Raw genomic sequence first — 18741 nt, 5'->3', positions numbered from 1 at the left:
GGTAAAACAGTTATGAATTAAAATGTAACTTATTAAAAATACAAACCTTAAAATTTAAATCACACAGGATTTAAATCTCAGCCCTTATCAGTCTGAAAAAGCCTGACAACACAAGAATGTTTTTATCTGCTGCGGAAAGGAGAGCAGGGATGGAGCCATCCTGGCCTCTCTAGTTAGGCAGTTTCAAAGTCTGGAAGCAGCCACTGAAAAGGCCCTCTTTCTTGTTCCCACCAAACAAGCCTGAGCAGGTGTGGGACGAAGAGAAGGGCTCCTCGAGATTATCTCAATACTCTAGTGGGCTCATAAAGGGTAATACAGTCCTTCAAATAACCTGGACCAAAGCTATATAGGGCTTTATAGGTCAAAACCAGCACTTTCAATTGTGCCCGGAGATGGACTGGCAGCTGTTGCAACAAGGGAGTTGTATGCTCCTTGTAGTCAGCTCCAGTACCTGGCTACAGCTCTTTCGGCCAGTGGAAGTTTCAAAGGCAGGCCCACATCGAGCACATTACAGTAATCCAGATGGGATGTAACCCAAGCATGTACCACCATGGCCAGATATGACTTCTCCAGGAACAGGCACAGTTGGCACACTAGCTTTAACTGCACAAATGCACTCCATAGGTTTGCTATTAAATACCATGGCATAGTAAATTGGCGTCTCTTATATAAAATGGCAAAATCAAGCTTTGCTTTTTGGAATATATTTGAATATTTTTCAAGCCATGGATGCTTTAATCCATGTATAAAGAATCCGGTGATAAGGAGGGCCAACTGTACTTCTTCACACAGAGCACAGTGAAACTGTGGAACTGATTGCCACAAGCTGTAGCTAAGGTTGCCAATTTGAATGGCTTTAAGAGAGGGCTGGATAAATTCACAGAGGTTACAGGCAATAGTTACTAGTCAGGCCAGCTACAGGCAGCAGACGCAGTATGGTTCTATATATAGGTTTTGTTGGGAGCAAAAGATGGAGGGTGCAATTGCACTGGTGTTGTGGTGATGGTGTGGTTCCCATAGTGGTTGCCCAATATGTGCAGGTAATGTTGAACGAACAGGTCTTCAGGATCATCCAGGAGAGCTCTTCTTAAGTTCCTAGCAGAAGTGAATCATACAAATTTAAGTGGATGAAGACCACAGGGAGCACAAAGGACCCTAAAATAAATCTTTTGCATGGAGTCCAGCTTATTCTTAGTATATGCTCTTGCAGGGCCTCCTGCCACCTCTTCTCCCTTTCAGTGAAGCTATCAATTGAGCTTCATATTTTATCTTTCAAGCAGGCATCTTCAACTGAGGAGAATTTGCTTCAACAAAGGATGTTACACTTTCATCGCTTTTTAAATTTCTATATTATTCTTCTCTTAGAGGAGATACAAGTGAGTTTTGTATTTTAACAAATACTAAAAAAGAAAGGATGTTACAGTCATACCAGCCATAACCACTAGATGTCACTCTTGCAAGCTAATTTGGAGTGACATTGAAGAAACATACCAAAACTAAGAACATAGTTAAGTAAAACTGTGAAGTTGAAAAGTGGGGAAAGCCAGTTTACCTCTTCCAGCTTCAATTCTGGATCTGGGATGCCCCTGGATGTTATCATAACTAAATCGCCACCAATCTAGGCTGGATGCCGCTGCCTGGATGCATCCTGGGTCAAAGCCTCACTCAGCCCATACTTTTTCAAAGTCAGGGAACTTCCGACTTAAAAAAAAATGGCCGACTGAGCAAGGCTTTGACCTGGGGTGCATCTGGGCAGCAGCATCGCAGGTAGATCGGTGGCAATTTAATTATTATACCATCCGGGGGCATCCTGGATCCAGAATTGAAGCCAGAAGAGGTAAACCGGCTTATTTGCCCATGGGATAAGATCCATAGTTTAATCAGTGTTTGTTCAGCAAACCACAAGAATTAAAAAGTAAGAAAAGCATCAATTTTCTCATTCCCCCCCCCCCCCCATGCATGTTGATAGGTAAAATAGGAATTCCAACCGATAGGCTAGAGCTCAAAATACTCTGACATATTTGACTTCTTGGACAAATATACGCATGCACACACACAAACACACACACTTTTTAGGAGCTCCTGGTATACATGCTATATCTTTAGTGGAATTATAGGATATACATTAGATAAGTAGATAAACAATGTCTTCCTTTAGCAAAAGTTGAGAAGGAAAGCCAGGTTGAGAGAAAGTTGCTTGAAGAGACAGGTTGCCTTGTTTTCTGAACATGCTAAGTTTTCAAAAATAAAACAAAAATAGAGGAAGGCAGGCAGGCAGGAAGGGACAGGGGGACCAGTTAATTAATAACCAGGTATCTGAGGACTAGGACTGATACATGGGTGCATGCTAAGCAAGTTTTAAAAACAGATTAACTCTGAGTCAAAATGGGGGTCATGATTCACCAGAAAACAGAAGGAATGTGCCTCATAGAAAGGAAACTTGGAAACCCTGCCTTTCCACCTTAACAAAATATGACAAACACATGACACCAATCTTTTTTCAGCTCCATAGGCTTCTGTTCTGATTCACTTTCAGGCCTAATTTTTAAACAGTTGATTTTGACCCAGAAAGCTCTGCACACCTTGGGAATTTATTAAATTATTTTTAGACTGTGTTCAAGGGTTAAAACCCTGCCATTTAGTGGCATTCCCTATTCATGCAAGAATATTGAAACTGCAAGATCCTGACCCTGACATGTGGCTGCCTTACATATCTGCAGCAAAGGAGAGACCACTGCCTCCCCAGCCATCTGTTTCACTGTCAGACATCTTTTACCATTACCATGTTGCTCCTTGTCCTTTCCCCAAACCTGCTTTTCTGCAATTTCATCCTTTGGTTCTTGTTCTGTCTTCCCGAACAACAGTGAACAAGCCTTTTATGCAAGAGACTTTTAAAAATATGTGTCTTCTCTGTATTTATTGCATACACAAAAGTACAAAAGAGCAGCTGTACTTGTCAAGAAGTCATTTTGTTTGTCCCTAGGAACCTGAAGTCAATTAATGTCAATAGAGGGTTCAAATCTTAACATAACAAGTAGGCTGCTTGAACAGTCAGGACATATGGAGACCCCATGATATATGCATTCTCTATCCTGTTTTTCAACCCCTCCCCTATCTTTACAAGAGCTGAAGGAGGCTTAGTTGGCATCAATCCCAGGGAACACCAACCAATGTTTAATTTCTCAGTGGACCTAAGTATTTCACCAGGTTTAACATCAAGATATTTCCAGCCTTTTTACTATGAGTTGGTCTGAAGATTTATTGATAATGAAATACTGTAGTTAAAGTGGGGTGGAGGAAGGGAGGATAGAAAAATTAGTCTTGTGGCATTTTTAAGACTGATTTATTTTAGCATGATTAAGGCTAATCAATTAAGTTTGAAAAGTGTCACAAGGTGACCTTTTCTTTCCTCCTTTTAAATACCGAAACAGCCCAAAGTGGGTCTCTTTGAAAATAATATGCAAAACTAATCACAATTAAGTACAATTTAAAACAACCACAACATTTGACTAGAAGCTCCAAAATTTATGCCATGTTACCTTTTGCATACATGTAAAAGCTGTATGGCTTTTGCTTTCTGCCCTCTTCAACTTGACAGACGTAAAAAGAATCCTTCTGGATCTGACCAATAATCTGTCTAAACCAACAATCTACATGATGGCTATAATATTTTACTTGTTTGCTTGTTTAAATATTTATTTTAAAGAGTACCTTACAACACAATCAGTTTAAACAATTTAAAATAATAAATATAATGTAAACCATTTAAAAACAAGTTAAACAATTCTGTCGTTTAATTATTGTATAATTTAAAACAGTTTAAAAGCATGTATGTATACCAATTTGGATTAAATCATTAGGCTCCCAATACCTTGGGTTTTTACATTAATTTTTTATTGGTTATTCTGTATATACATAAAAAAGCATAAAAGATAAACAGTAAACACAACAAAATTGTAGACCTTATAAGACAACGGTTTTAAGGGGTTGGAATGAAACCGTCATCGGCATCACTCAGGCTTCCACGGAAAGGGCATTCCACAGTTGGGGTGCCACAGCAGAAAAGACACACTCTTGCAACTTTAAATAATATATTGGCGGGATACAAACCGCCGCTTTGCGGCGTTCCCCCGCCGGCGCCATTTGCTCCGCGCGGGAGCTGCAGCAGCCAAAACCACGCGGCTCCCGCGCGGAGCAAAAAAGAAGCTCCATTTCAGAGCTTCTTTTTGCGGCGCCTCTATGACGTCGCGAGGCACCGCTGGCGGATTCGCGACGTCATAGGCGTCGCGACACGTCTGGATGCTATGCGTCCAGTACGTAAAGATGGCGGCGCCCATGTGGAAGGGGCGCCGCCATCTTGTACGTATTGTATACGTACTAGGGTTAGGGGGGTGCGGAAGCACCGCCCCTTCCTATCCCTAGTACGTATACAATATGTACTATATGGCGGTATGTATCCCGCCTCTGGCTCCATTAGTGGGACACACAGGACAGCCCATCCTGCAAATCTCAGTCCCCTCATCGGTGCTCCTCAGCAACAGATATCCAGAGGCATCCTGCTTCTGATACTTGTTATAGAATCACAGAGCTGGAAGAGACTACAAGCGCCATACAGTCCAACCCTCTGCCATGCAGAAATACACAATCAATGCACTCCAAACAGATGACCATCCAGACTACAAAAGAGGAGACTCCATCACACTCTGAAGTAGAGTTTTCCACTGTCAAACAGCTCGTACTGTCAGGAAGTTCTTCCTAATGTTTACGTGGAATCTCTTTTCCTGTAGTTTGCATCCACTGCTCTATGTCCTAATCTCTGGAGCAGCAGAAAACAAGCTTGCTCCATTATGAGTATGACATCCTTTCAAATATTTAAACATGGCTATCATGTCACCCCTTAACCTTCTGTCCTCCAGGCTAAACATAACCAGCTCCTTAAGCCACTCCTCATAGGGCATGAATTCCAGACCTTTCATCATTTTGGTCGCCCTCCTCTGGACATGCTCCAGCTTGTCAACATCCTTCTTCAGTTGCGGCGCCCAGAACTCACTATTGGACACAATATTCCAGGTGAGGTCTGGAATGTTCACTGGAATACATAGGTATCATGACAAATTGCTTCTGTCTGACTTCAGAAAGGAGCAATACAGACAGCAGATTCTTATCCTGTTTGCACCAATTAAAATGCTGCAGTGACAGGTTACATTTGCCATGAATTACCTGATGGTATCATTCTTCTCCAATAACTCCTTTTTTTCATATTTTGAAATAGTGAGGGATTGACTAATTAATGGAAGTAATTCAAACTAATGTTTTAATTTACTTAACTAAGAAGCCTTGTGAACCTAGTTCTTGGATGATTAGCCATATAGAACATGTAGGGTTTCCCAAAAGAGCAGACATAGTTGGCTGTGTGCTGTAGTTTGGAAAGCCAAAATGATTTAAACTCACTTTGTGTATTTCATTATCATCTATTATTTGACAGCCTCTTCCTTTTGCATCCTCCCCTACATCCTCCCTCAGCATCAATGTAGTCATCAGGAGCCAATCTCTGGAAACTCTAAAGCTCTAAAGGGGAAATGGGTCTAGATATGAACAAGGAAATGCAGTATTAGTATGCAAAACTGGAGAATCAGGATGTCGGGGAGAGAAAGCCATTTTAAAGATACTTTATTAAAACTGTAGCAACAGGTTTTTGCCAAGTTGTCATGCTGTAGACTACAGTAAGATCAGGCCCTTGGGAAGGAAAGTGCAGCAAATCCAGTGTAATTATGAGAAAGGTAGACAGGAATAACTAAAGCAGTTTCAAAAGGTAACCAGAAGGCCAATGCCAGCTTAGCATTCACTGGAATTGTAGATGAGTCAGAATGGCCCACCTTCTACAGGGCCAGAACCAGAAAACCAGCTTACAGAAGGCTGAAATCAGGATATGGAGAAGAAGCTAAGAGGTACACAGTTCTCACTGGAAATAGGTATTTGCAACACTAAATCAGTTGGTCAGCAAGAGCTATTGACTTATATGAACCATACAAATTGTTGTGCGCCTTCAAGTCATTGCCATCTTATGGTGACCATAAGGTAAACTTCTCATTGGGTTTCTTGGCCAGATTTATTCAGAGGTGGTTTGCCTTTGCTCCCCTCTGAGGCTGAGAGAATGTGACTTACCCAACGTCACCGAGCGGGTTTCCATGGCTGAGTGGGGATTTGAACCCTGGTCTCAAATCCAGTGCTCAAACCACTCCATCACACAGGCTCTTGGGCCAGACTAGATATGACATTAATTTTATTATTATGCAGTTGCAATAATCATGCATGCAGTTGTACAGCAGCCTTGTGTGGAATTGTGCAAAGGTGGTTCACTAATAATAAAACCATCATATATGTGCATGTGGGGTTTTTCAGGAATAGAAAAAAATACTCCTGCAAGGCGGGGGGACACTAAGCAACAGCAGAATTGCATGAAGGGGAAAACCCTACTGTGGCTCCAACAAAATTCACACAGAGAGACTCCTGAAGCTTCTGTTTATATTGGGAAGGAAGCCTTCTTTCATGCCTGTAGAGGCTTCCCATAATAGAGGTGGAAACAGCTAAAATCCCCTTAGGTACTACCTGGCATTATTTAAATTTAAAAAAATCCTACCCTATAGTTCCCTATAGTTCGAAAGCAGGTAAAAGTGCAAGTAGATAAACAGGTACCACTTTTGTGGAAAGGTAATGGCGTTCTGTGCAGTCATGCTGGCCACATGACCACCAGAGCTGTCTTTGACAAGGCTGGATCTTTGGCTTAGTAATGAACATGTGGACATGATTAGACAATCTTGTCAACCTTTACCTTTATAGTTCCATTAGCTTTGCATCTAGTTTGGCTCTAAAGCAAAGAGTTGAAGACTAACACGAAAGCTCTAATAACCAGCCATGGTCATCAGAAGTGAATGCAAAACTATGGATGCAGCCATGCATAGTGGGTGGAGGTGTGTGCATAGAAACAAAGGTAAAATGTCTGACTTGCTATAAACTTTCACAACCTCAAGAGCTTTTCTTTCATATATGCTGGTGAGAACACCTCAAAGGTTTCTGCTTCCATGAAGGCTGATGGCTTCCATATCAATGGAGGAGTGAATCCAGATGCTAGTCTAAGCTCCAAATGAGCTATCCATGGAGCTGAGCACTATCCCCAAAGTAAGAGCAGCACCTTCTACAAATCACTGGGGATTCACCATCCGAGCAACATGGAAGCTACCAGTCACCATTAGCCTGCTTTGAGATTTGTTGGTTCCTGACCATTTAGAAAACATGGAAATCTTGTTCATCGAAAACAGTAGTTCCCAACTTTTGGTCCTTGAGATTTTTGGACTTCAACTCCCAGAAGCCCCAATCAGCTTCACCAACAGTCAGGAATTGTGGGAGCTGAAGTCCCATAACCTGGAGGACCAAATGATGCTGCTGATCTAAAAGAAACTAAAGAGTGGATCCAGAAAAAGAAGTGGGAAGAAATAGACAAATATAGGGAAACACACATTCCCTGAATGGTCACTATCATAATTTTGGGCCCAAAACCTGCCTTCGATTTATACATGAGCTTGACTAATAATTGAGTATGTATGGCAACTTTTTCAAGTTGTTGTTGTTGTTGTTGTTATAGTTATTTCTAAAGCACTATAAATGTACACAGTGCTGTACATACAAATGATCAAATCAATAAAAATAAAACCTGTCAATGGCATACAATCTACAAAATCCGTATAAAACAATAGGTAATGATATAAAATAGAATTGGTTAAAATAAGCAGGCAACAATTAAAAACATCAACATCAACTATCCAAGCAAATATCAAATAGATAATCATACAGTGCCTGGGAACGCTTCCCTGAACGTTCTATTTCCTATCCTTAGCAAACTCTAAAAGTACGGCTTTTCAAGTAGAGAGAGTGATGTGTGCCTGCAATTTAGACCAAGAGAAAATGTGTTTCATATTTTCTCAGGAAATGCTGATTTGAATAGATGAGAACTGAAAGCAGTACAGATTTGCCAAGCATAGTCAAATATAGGGAGAATGTTGGCTTCTGCTTTGCCTTCTGCTAACAGTCTATTGTTCTAGGTCACTCTGGTTCAGACAGATATTTTCAAATCAGCCTCCCCATAAGGAATCAGTGCATTCCCTCTCTTCCATTCCATTATAGTTCTGGCATTCCAAGAGCCATTCAGTTCCACTTTATTTTTCCAGCTAGAATACATTGATTATGGAGTGTTAGAAATAGGTTGTGTGCATGGTGTAGTCATATGTTTTTAAAAACACAAATCCATAGTGTTTTCCTAGTTTTGGGAACAAAAAAAGGCAGGGGCATTAGAGACTGATATGACTTTACTGAATTACAAAAACAAACAAACAAACAAATAAATGTGGATTTAATCAAAATCAAGTGTTAAAAATTAACTAAAATTAAAAGTCAGAATTCTTAAAGAACAACAAAGGAATTAAAAGAAATATTTTAAAATGGGTTTAGTCTAAGTTAAACATTATTTGAAACTTGTCTCCTAATGATTCCATAAATATATTTATTTCAGATCTGCATATAATAGATGCTTTAAATGATCCATCTGATGGTTTTGGATCATCCTGTATCTTGCATGTGTTCTCTTTAAGATGCTACAGAACAATAACAATTTTGTCTGACCAGCAACAAATACACGATAATGCATTTGTAATTCCATGATGAGATTATGAAGTTGCTTAATGTAGTCACATTAATTAAAATGTATGATTATCAGTTGCCACTGAGTCTGGCATGGACTATGCCCAGGCAAACTTTGTAACAACGGCCTACTTATAAATGAGGAAGGAGTCAAAATAGGGATTCAAATCAATGGATGTTTTGTGGAATGCAGCGGATCACAACCCAAATAGCTCTGATATGCCTGAACCTCTATGGTCTCATTCATGACAGCTCCAAACTAAGCAAAGAACAGAAGTTTTTCTTTGCAGTGTGTCTCACTTTGGACCATTTGTTGTGCAGTGATGGAGGGAGAGGTCATTTTGGATGAAATTTCCTGGTCTGCTCCAAACATTTTAATCATTAAGAGGTTAGACGTCTAACCAGGAGAAAAAAAATATAAGGCCTCTCATGTTGTCTTTGGTTTGCATCCTCTCTCTTGTGTGTGCAAATACACACATTCATTCCCGTAAAACCTAGTACCTCTTTGCCAAAAGTATAATAGCAAGGCCATGAGTAGAGCTGTGTGCAGAATACCAACAACATAGCCATCAAAGTATGAGAACAGCAGCATTCCCATCTAGCACATCAGGACAATAGGAGCGGAAAATAGTATTCATTCAACATCTCTTGTGGAGTTAAAAGGCTGCTGGCAAGCAAGGAGTTGTTCTAAAAATAGTGTAGGATCTTAAAGACGTAGAGCAACGTGGAATTAACTAAATCATTTCCAAATGTCCCATAGAGCTGTTCTGCTAAAATGATTCAAAGAAGCTCTTGGATCATTAGACCTTCAAATACATACAGGAAGCTTCCTGGACTAGCCCTCTGCATTTTAGCAAAAGTAATGAATGAGTCTGCATTGATTTTAGTTTATTCTGTCCAGAAGGGGAAAGTGAGGTTATAAGATGCTGAGAAAAACAGAGCTCCCAATGTATCTGCTTGTGCTGTGGCCTACTTGGTTTGACACAAGAGTTAAACAGGCCTTACATGGAACAGAACTTGGCCTGCGGGAAGTCCCGCAAGTTAGTGTACATTCTTTCCTCTCCATTCAACTCAGCTAAGAACATGGGAGATCATTTTTCAAAAGGGAAAGAAGTAAAACAATTTGTTCACTTGACTGAGCCATGATCCCTCAATCGGTAATTCCAATCCAGCTCTAAGAGGGTATTTATAATTCTATTTGTTCCATTTTTATCTTGCTTTTTCTCCCATCAGCTCAAGGCAATATATGTAGCTTTCCTCCTTTATCTTTATCTTTATCTTCACAACAACCCTGTGATGTGTATCAGTCTGAGGGAGTGTGTGACTGGCTCAAGATCACTCAGTGGATTTCAAGGCTCACTGGGGCTAAAACCTGGATTGCCCTAAACCGACTACTCCAACCCAATTTGTGAAGCAGTTTTCCATCACATTGGTTCTCTCATCCACCGGGTAAATGGAATCAAATCTAGTAGTGCCAGCTGCCTAATTTCTTTATGTTATGTAAAATCAGGATACTGCTTCAGCAGAGTGTGGTTTGAGGAATTCTGGCTGTTTCAAGCTGTTCATCTCCTGTCCCCCCCTCAAATGTTTGGAACTCACTTTGTGTCTGCCCCAGCTGGTTCCTTAGAGGTGGAAAGGATTCCCAGTATTTGATGTTGTGTGCCTTCAGGTTATTTCTGACTTATGGTAACCCTAAGGCAAACCTTTCACAGGGTTGAGGTTTTTGGCATGATTTGTTTAGAGGTGGTTTGCTTTTGCCTACCTCTGAATCCGAGAGAGTGTGACTTGATGAAAGTCACCCAGTGGGTTTCCATAGCCAAGCACGGATTCAAACCCCTTAAACTACCTGTTTCCCATGTTTTCTTGACTGTTCCCATGATACATGATAGCTTTGGCACAGCCCTTCAGTACCTTATTAAAACACTAGGAGCTTGGGAGATCATTTTTCCAAATGGAAAGAAGTAAAAATATGGATATAAATTGATTTGTGGCAGGGGTCTGTTCAGTTGTTGTCAATACACCGAGTTTGGAAAGGCCTCCTCAAAGAGGTTTGCCTGACACTGGCTGTGCCTGATGTTGTTTTTTTTATCAAGTGGAGTCTTGAAGTTTGTGAAGTTCTTATTGTGCACCCCTTTCTACAGGCTGATTTGGAATGAGGTCTGCTCATGCATCTCAGCCTCATGTATAATAAAAACCTGGCTCATATGATCTGGCTGCTTCCTTCATGTTCTACTTGTTTAATTATATGAATCTATTGTTCTTTTTATTTTTATGTGTGGGGGACTTTGTTACCTGTTGCTTCTGTTTTATGGGTTTTTAAAAACTTCTTTATTGTTTTATTGCTATTTTACTGCCTGAACGTACTTTAGTTGTCTGACCCAAAAAATGAAATATGAATACTCAAAACTAAATAAGTGCAGAAAATCAGGACATTTGAAAAATAAAACTTTATCATATTGTGTGGACCAAACCTGAAAGTATAGCACTTTCTGTGGTTAAATTCATGGATAAACAGTTGGGTTTATTCTACTGCTGTATAACATAATCCCCATAGAATTCATGATTAGCTGCCCTCCCTTCTTTGAGGGTAGAATTAAGAGATATAGCTGTGTTAATCTGGAATATCAGTATGCAAAGGGATCTTGCAACACATTTAAGATTAACTGTGGGAAAGAAGTTGTAGCGTGAGCTTTCTGAGTCTACAAAAACTCATGCTACAACTTCTTTCACACAGTTAATCTCAAAATTGTTGCAAGATCTACCTCCCTTCTTTGACTATGCCATTGCATTCAATGTATTGCCCACACCATTCTCCTTCCTATAGGTTTGCTGAATTCGTACTGAAGCTCTGACATCCAGAGAAGGCAAGAAATGACTGAAGGGGAAATAACAACATTCACAGCCCTGACAGAAAAGTTTGATCTCCCAATGGGGAATTACAAGAAGCCCAAACTCCTGTACTGCAGCAATGGAGGCCACTTCCTGAGGATCCTTCCGGATGGAAAAGTAGATGGCACAATGGACCGGAATGATAGACACAGTAAGCTTTCATCTGTGCCTTCCAGAATTTCTACCTTACTGCTTATCAGTGTCTTTCTACCTTACTGCTTATCAATGTCTGCTGTAAGAGGATTCTTTCCACAGTGGCCTATGTGCTGAGGAATCTATGAAAAATGATCATAGAATTTCTCTATGCTGAGATTCTGGAGCATTTCTAAGAGTGTTCTTTGAGAGCTCTTTTTTTTTCCCATGTGAGTTGATGGCCAAATCACACCTGACCTTAGCAAAGTAACTCCACCTTTAAGTGCAGAAGGGTTTCTTTTAAAAATAAAAATAACAATTCAGCTCTGGGAACCAATCAAGACTGGGATCCTGGCACGGATTTGGTAGCGGACTTTAGTTCTTTGCTTCCACTGCAGCCTTTTTTTACTTTCTATTACCCCCTCCCTTTTCTAGCATTTCTGTTTTTTATAGTGAGTCATGTGGCCAAAGAACAACAGCCTCAATTTGATCATCTTGGCTACCAGGGAGATTTCACGCTTGATCTGTTCAAGGACCCATTTGTTTGTCTTTCTGGCCATCCACATTGCCTCAGCATTCTTCTCCAGCACCACATCTCAAATGAGTTGATTTTCTTCCTTTCCACTTTCTTCACTATTCAGCTGTTGCTTCTGTACATGGTGATGGGAATACAATGGATGGAGCTGCAGTACTTAAAGTGGTGTCAAACTGCATTGTTTCTACAGTGTAGATGCACCCTGAGCTCAATCCCCAAAATAGTTTCAGTACCTTGGATAGCTCCTTTAAAGTTTAAAACTCAGCACAGATTTGCGGCCCCACTAACTGTGGAGCCACCAGCTGACACTGTTGGAACTCCAAAGATCCTAACATGATATTATGAGAAATATGCAGCTGATAGCATTCCATATCTCCTCTGCACCTCCCTCCAGTAGTATCCTGTCAAAAAAATATCACATCACTTAGCAAGATGCAGTCAGTTAATTGGTCCAGACAATGTGCCTTACACAGCATGGTAGTGTTACACCACATGTTGGAAAATAGTACGTGGCCTTTTCTAGATGTAAGAAAAGGTAGATGCATGGCAACCATGTATCCACTGTGTTGTCTAGCTGTTCATCTAGTCCTTTCCAGAAACACAAAAGCGGGGGAAGGAATGCTCTACAGGTGTTCTTAGGCTTCATTTATAACCCTGTCCTTGCTCACTTTTAATTCGTTCTGTTTGTAGCTGGTTCTCCATATTTGGCCACGCCTCTTGCTTTTAGGATACTAAAGCACAGAGAAAATGGTGCCACGCATTGTGCAGAACACAAAGCCCATTATGCCATGGAGCTAGGCTAAACTGTAAAGGAAACACTGCAGTGTGGACTGACTTGAGAAATCATGCATTGGCCTAGCAATGTGTGACCCCCTCAAAAATTTCAAATATCATTTTGAAATGTTTACAGCTTATAGCAGTGCCCCTGTATGACTACTAAATCTTATGTCAGTATACTCAACTTGTCCCTATATATCCCATGTACCTTCCCTACTTTGTTCATTTGGAGGTGGAGATTTTTATGCGAGCTAAGCTCCTCTCTGGAACAACTTAAAATCTATTTTCTTATGGATATGGGATGCATTTTATTGCTGAGATGTATTGGGCATGTTCTCAAAACAGATTAATTTTCATTTTCCTCTACACAGCAATACATAATACATTCTTGAGGGGGCAGAATCTGCTGAAACACTTATTCTGTGCTTTAACATTATTAAGAGAGGAAGTGGGAAGGATGGGGAATGCCTGGTAGCCAATTTTGCTCTCTTTGGCGCTGGAACAGTTTATTCTACTAATGCTTATGGGATGTGATTCTTATAATCTTGTGCCGGGTTCTGTAAAGAATTCACTGTTTACTCCTCAATGGACAAAAAAGGACATTTAAGCAGGTTTTATTCCTGATCAATAAAAACTACAATTTTTCAACCTTTACCTTTTTTTCTCCAGGTCCAAACCAGAGCTTTTTTGAACTGCAGTCCCTAGAATCCCATGGCTGGGGGATTCTGGGAGTTGACATTCAAAAAGTAACTTTCCCAAGCTCTGATTCTGTTGGGATCAAATACATTGATGCTATTTCATCATTGAGTGTATATTTCAACTATTTTAAAAATAATATGTTTCCTATTGAATTGCCACAGAAGGCAAGCCTATGATTTTGTTCAATTACACCTGTTTACACCTCTCATTATAATTGGCAACCAGTGACACTACAGGTTCCACATGCTGCCTGATGAGTTTGGTCTTCCATTTAGTATCACTGTCAGAGCCAACCCTACCATTAAGCAGGGTGAGATAGCCACATGAGGGAGCCAGTGTTGGAGACCAGCAGTGAGGGCATCTGTTTCTCTTCTTGAGTCCCTAGCCATTCATTGAGGACAGAGGTATGAGTGCAACATAATGTGTCCCATGCCTTCTCATCTGTCCTGCCACCTACAGTAAGCTGACACAGAAAATGGTATCCATTAACTACTATTGAAGCTAGTAACACCAGTTTCTGTACATAGAATTGGTTGGGAGGATACCTTTCATCATCTCAGGTAGTAACATATCTTGGCCCTACCCTGGTCACTGTAGCATTCTGCATGTATCCCTGCCTCCAAGAAATGAATGACACCCAGAGACAAGTGCCTTGTTGTTCCATTAGTGCAAATCTGTAATCAGAATTTCTAATCCATCATTCAGAGTTTCCAACAGACAGCCAAAACTATATTGTGTGTGACCTTTGCTCTTTAGAACTGATTTTAAAACTGATGATTGGTTTTCTTTTATTTCTAAAGAATGACTTTATATTTTAAAATTGCTTTTTTGATCTCTTTTGAAAAGAATACTTTTTATCATTTTTGTTGTGGATGGCTTTGCTAGCCCTTGTGGACAGAAAGACGCAATAAAGAAATGAAAGGCTATGTTGGCCTGAGAGTGACAGGAGTTTGTGGAAATCCCTTGTCAAAGGTAACAGCCTAGAGAGACCCCAGCAGATATTGAAAGATGACGCAGTACCGCTGTGAAGCTGGCCCACAACCCACATGTATAGGGGTTCTCCACTGTTCACTGGAACATACACTCACAATGCATTGATTTCACAGTAGAGGCCTTTTTCCTGCCCTGTGTGTACATACTGTGCTGCTGAGCATTTACTGGAACACAGCTGGACTCTCTGCTGCAGGATGTGCTGAGAGGATGGAGTCAGACACACTCTCCAGATTCTAAGAAAAGCACTTCTTTTTTTATAAAAAGAAAAGCCACAGGAATATGTGGTTTCCCCTCCCCTGCCCCAACATTGCTCTCTGGTTTGCTCCTGAAGTCAGTTTATGGCCGAGGTTTAATTATAAATGCCATTTACACGCTCACACTCGCACACACTCAACAGTGGACTGAATGAACATGATCTCATCCTGAGTAAACATAGCAAAGGACAGACAGGAAGTCTCTAACCTAGAGTAAACTGGCATGTAACCTTTCTGAAACCTTGTTCAAGCATCAACGGTAGGAAAGCAAACGCAGAGGGGACTTCTGCAGAAGGCACAAGCCATCCTTTAAAAGAGAACAGGGGACTGGCTCCTGTGTTTGGGCACATTCCACTCTCCTACAATATACAGGCAATGTCAGAATCAGACTGGGGCAGAGGGCTTGAGAAAAGTTGCTCTCTGTGAACTTCTATCACTCGTTCAAGTGGGCCTTCACCATAGCTATTGTCCTCATCATCACCGCCCCACCACTGCCATCAGTTGTGGACTACAGCAGAATGCGCAACAATGCTGGGAATTTCTGCCAGCTCTGTACAGAGGTTGCGATCTAAAGAGCCATATGACCAGTATGGTTTTACTTTTTGAAATAGCAAGGCCTTGGTCTAACTCAGTGGCACTTGATTCTTCACATCCTTTCAGTCTTTGCTACTGCAAGTGGCCCTCATGGAGGCAATCCCTGTGAGGTGTTGAGGTGAGGGCAGAACCAACAGTAACTTGGCTGTTCCCTTGAGTCTTCAATCATTTCTCTCTGTTGGAGGACAACAGTATTTGTGTCCTGTGGCTGTCCTGTATTGCTTAAATTGGTTTGCTGCCTCAAATATCATCATCATTAGTGCTATCGCCACCATCATCATTTCACTTATGTCACATTCAAAAACATAAGTCAAAACATATAAAAAGTTTCCCCGTTACCTGTATTCAAATAATGATTCAACTAGTAATCCAGTCAGATTTGGGGACAGGAATGAGGTGGCATATCAGGAGTTGTTTCAGGTACTAAAATAAATGTCTTGGGTCAGCCCTGGAAAAAATCCTGAACCAAACTATCTAGTCCATAATTTTATTTCCAAAAATGTCCAATCAGATCAGCCTAGCTATTGCCAAGGAAGGCAATCTCCTACTGTTTATCTTGGCCTTCTGGTATTAAAGCAGATCCTGTTTATGTACACAGAGGTTCAATTTAGCTATCATTGTTAATACCTGTTGATAGTCTTATCCTCCATGAATTTGTATAAACTTTGGAAAGCCATCTAACCTGGTGGCCATCACCACATCTTGTGGTAGCAAATCGTTTATGTGTGCCTTTCTAAATGTCTAGCTGTGGTTTCAAGAGGATGGATTTGTTTCCTCTAATAGGTCAGCAAGCAGTAAGAGCAGCTATGTGGTAGGAAATGAACAGGATAATTTGAAGGCAAAATAAAAAACCCACCCCACCATGCATCCCTCTCTCACTAGAGATGTCTATTTTTTTTTCTTTTTGGAAACATGTAGTGTGTAGCCAGAGTTGCCTTCTAAAGGATGTATGTTTGCTAGCCTCTGCCAGAAATGAGCTTAGCGTAAATGAGCTATTAAACTTGGACATCCTGATGAAAAAATATTTACAGAGGAAACTCCTTAAACGGATATGTGCCAGTGGAATAACCCTCATTACAGAGTACAAGTCTGGGGGCTGACTACGTAAGTAAACTTGGGTGGTGCCCTCACTTTCCACAACCGATTGAGCAAATCTTTGCCAACGACATTTGCACAAAGCTAGTAATGGATACACAGATTCTATGGAAGGCAGCAGAGCCCATGGATGCTGCCTACGGACATGGGCAAACAGCAATATAAATTTTGCAGTGTTAAGCTCATCACCCTTCAACTCCTCCTAGAACCACAAAAACACAAAGTGGGCTTCCTGAACAAGAGGCACTGGATTTCAGCTAATGGAAGAAACATAGTCTTCTCCCTAACCAGCTCCAGGGTCTGTGTTGCTAAGATCATGCATGGCCTGATCCTAAGAAGCAGAATGCCAAACTAACCACTCATCCCATTAAATAGGTCACGATCAGTAGAATCACTACCTTTTATTGGATGTAGGATACCTTAGTCTATTCCAAGTGCTCATTATAGTGCAACACAGAGGGCATTTTCAATCTCAGCCCCCAGATTATGGAATACCCTGCCCAACGAGCTCTGCACAGCCTCATCCCTTGATGGATTTAAGAGGATGCTAAAAACTTTCCTTTTCCGTCAAGCTTTCTCCCTTATGAGTTAATGTTTTATTATCTGTTTTTAGATTGTTATTTGATGTTTTAACGCTGTTTTTGCTGGTTTTATACTGTTTTTTAACGTGTACACTGCTATGATCTTGAAAAAGGAATAGCGGTATATAAGAATAAAGAAGTATTATTATTATTATTATTATTATTATTATTATTATTATTATTGAGAGCCAGCACGATGCAGTGGCTTGAGTGTTGGACTATGACTCTGGAAACCAGGGTTCAAATCTCTGCTTGGCCATGGAATCCCACTAGGTGACCTTGGGCAAGGCACACCTTCTCAGCCTCAGAAGTAGGTTAGGGCAAACCTCCTCTGAACCAATCTTACCGTGATGGCTTCACTTTGGGGTTACCATAAATCAGAAATGACTTGAAGACACAGAAGTAAAAGGATACCTTATTAAGATAAGTAAAAATATAAGGAATGCAAAGAAAGTTAAGAGGGAACATAAGAAATGTATATATAAGGTTTTGAAAAAACAGTAATACTAACCCAAATTACATGGTTGTAATTAATTTATTTTATTGTTTATAAAGGCCTCAGTCCAGTTATTCAACCCAACTAGAATAAACACACTAAATCATTTGAACTTACTGACTTACTCTGTCCCCAGTGATTCAGTGCATCTACTATAATTGGGATTAAAAGTTGAATTTACGTCTACTAAAATAAACAATTTAATTTTTTTGTCTGGTTTTTGCATTTGTATAAACTTTTCTCCTTTTTATAGAGCTTGACAGTTCTAGCTGTCAGTGACAAATTTAATACTGAAAGTAAAAAAAATGGTAAATAGAACGTGCAGGTTCTATACAATAGTTGATACAGAGATTGTTAGGAATAGACTGGGTATCTCATATCTTTATCAGTGTTACAGTATTTTGTGTAATTGTTTTTATTTCCATTACTGGATGCGGTGACTTAGTGGTTAAGATGCGAATTCTGATGATCGGATGATCAGAAGGTTGGCAGTTCAAGGCCCGAGTGCTGCATGATGGGATGAGCTCCTGTCACCAGTCCCAGCTTCTGCCAACCTAGCAGTTAGAAAGCATGCAAATGCAAGTAGATAAATAGGTACCACATGCTGGCCACATGACTGCTGGAGTAGTCTTAAGACAATGCTGGATCTTTGGCTTAGTAACAGAGATGAGCACCTCCCCCTACAGTCGGTTATGACTAGACATTCATGTCAAGGGACTGCCTTTTACCTTTAATTAAAAGCCTATTTTACAAGTTGAAAATCATATTTTAGAATTTTTGCTCTTAGAATTAAAGTGATAGTTATGTCGTTTGCTAATTTACTTAGTTTCAAGTTACAGGAGCAACGGGGAGTACTATTTCCTGCCCAGAACAGAGGCTTGAATTTGATGCCCTATCAGGCCCCATCCACCTCTATGATTCTATTAATAACTTATTCTTTTTCCCTACAGCTCCTAGAGTGCCCCAACCACCATGGCCACTAGCAATGCTAGAAATGAGATT

At 40.5% G+C, this 18741-nt stretch overlaps 1 protein-coding gene across 2 annotated transcripts in view; it reads left to right on the top strand.

The window, feature by feature from the left end:
- Positions 1–18741, top strand: part of FGF1 (fibroblast growth factor 1) — a 70530-nt gene that overhangs the window by 39949 nt on the left and 11840 nt on the right. For both annotated transcript variants that reach the window (XM_089504055.1, XM_089503980.1), the window contains exon 2: positions 11519–11734. In XM_089504055.1, coding sequence (XP_089360181.1) covers positions 11566–11734 — 169 coding nt within the window. In that variant the 5' untranslated portion in view covers positions 11519–11565. The remainder of the gene's footprint in view (positions 1–11518; positions 11735–18741) is intronic.

The sequence above is a fragment of the Sceloporus occidentalis genome, unplaced genomic scaffold (genome assembly GCF_023333645.1).
Source record: "Sceloporus occidentalis isolate IW3139 unplaced genomic scaffold, rSceOcc1.0.p SCAF_1, whole genome shotgun sequence".
NCBI classification, from domain to species: Eukaryota; Metazoa; Chordata; class Lepidosauria; order Squamata; family Phrynosomatidae; genus Sceloporus; species Sceloporus occidentalis.
Note: the sequence above shows the minus strand (reverse complement) of the source record. Positions and strands in the feature narration are given on the sequence as shown.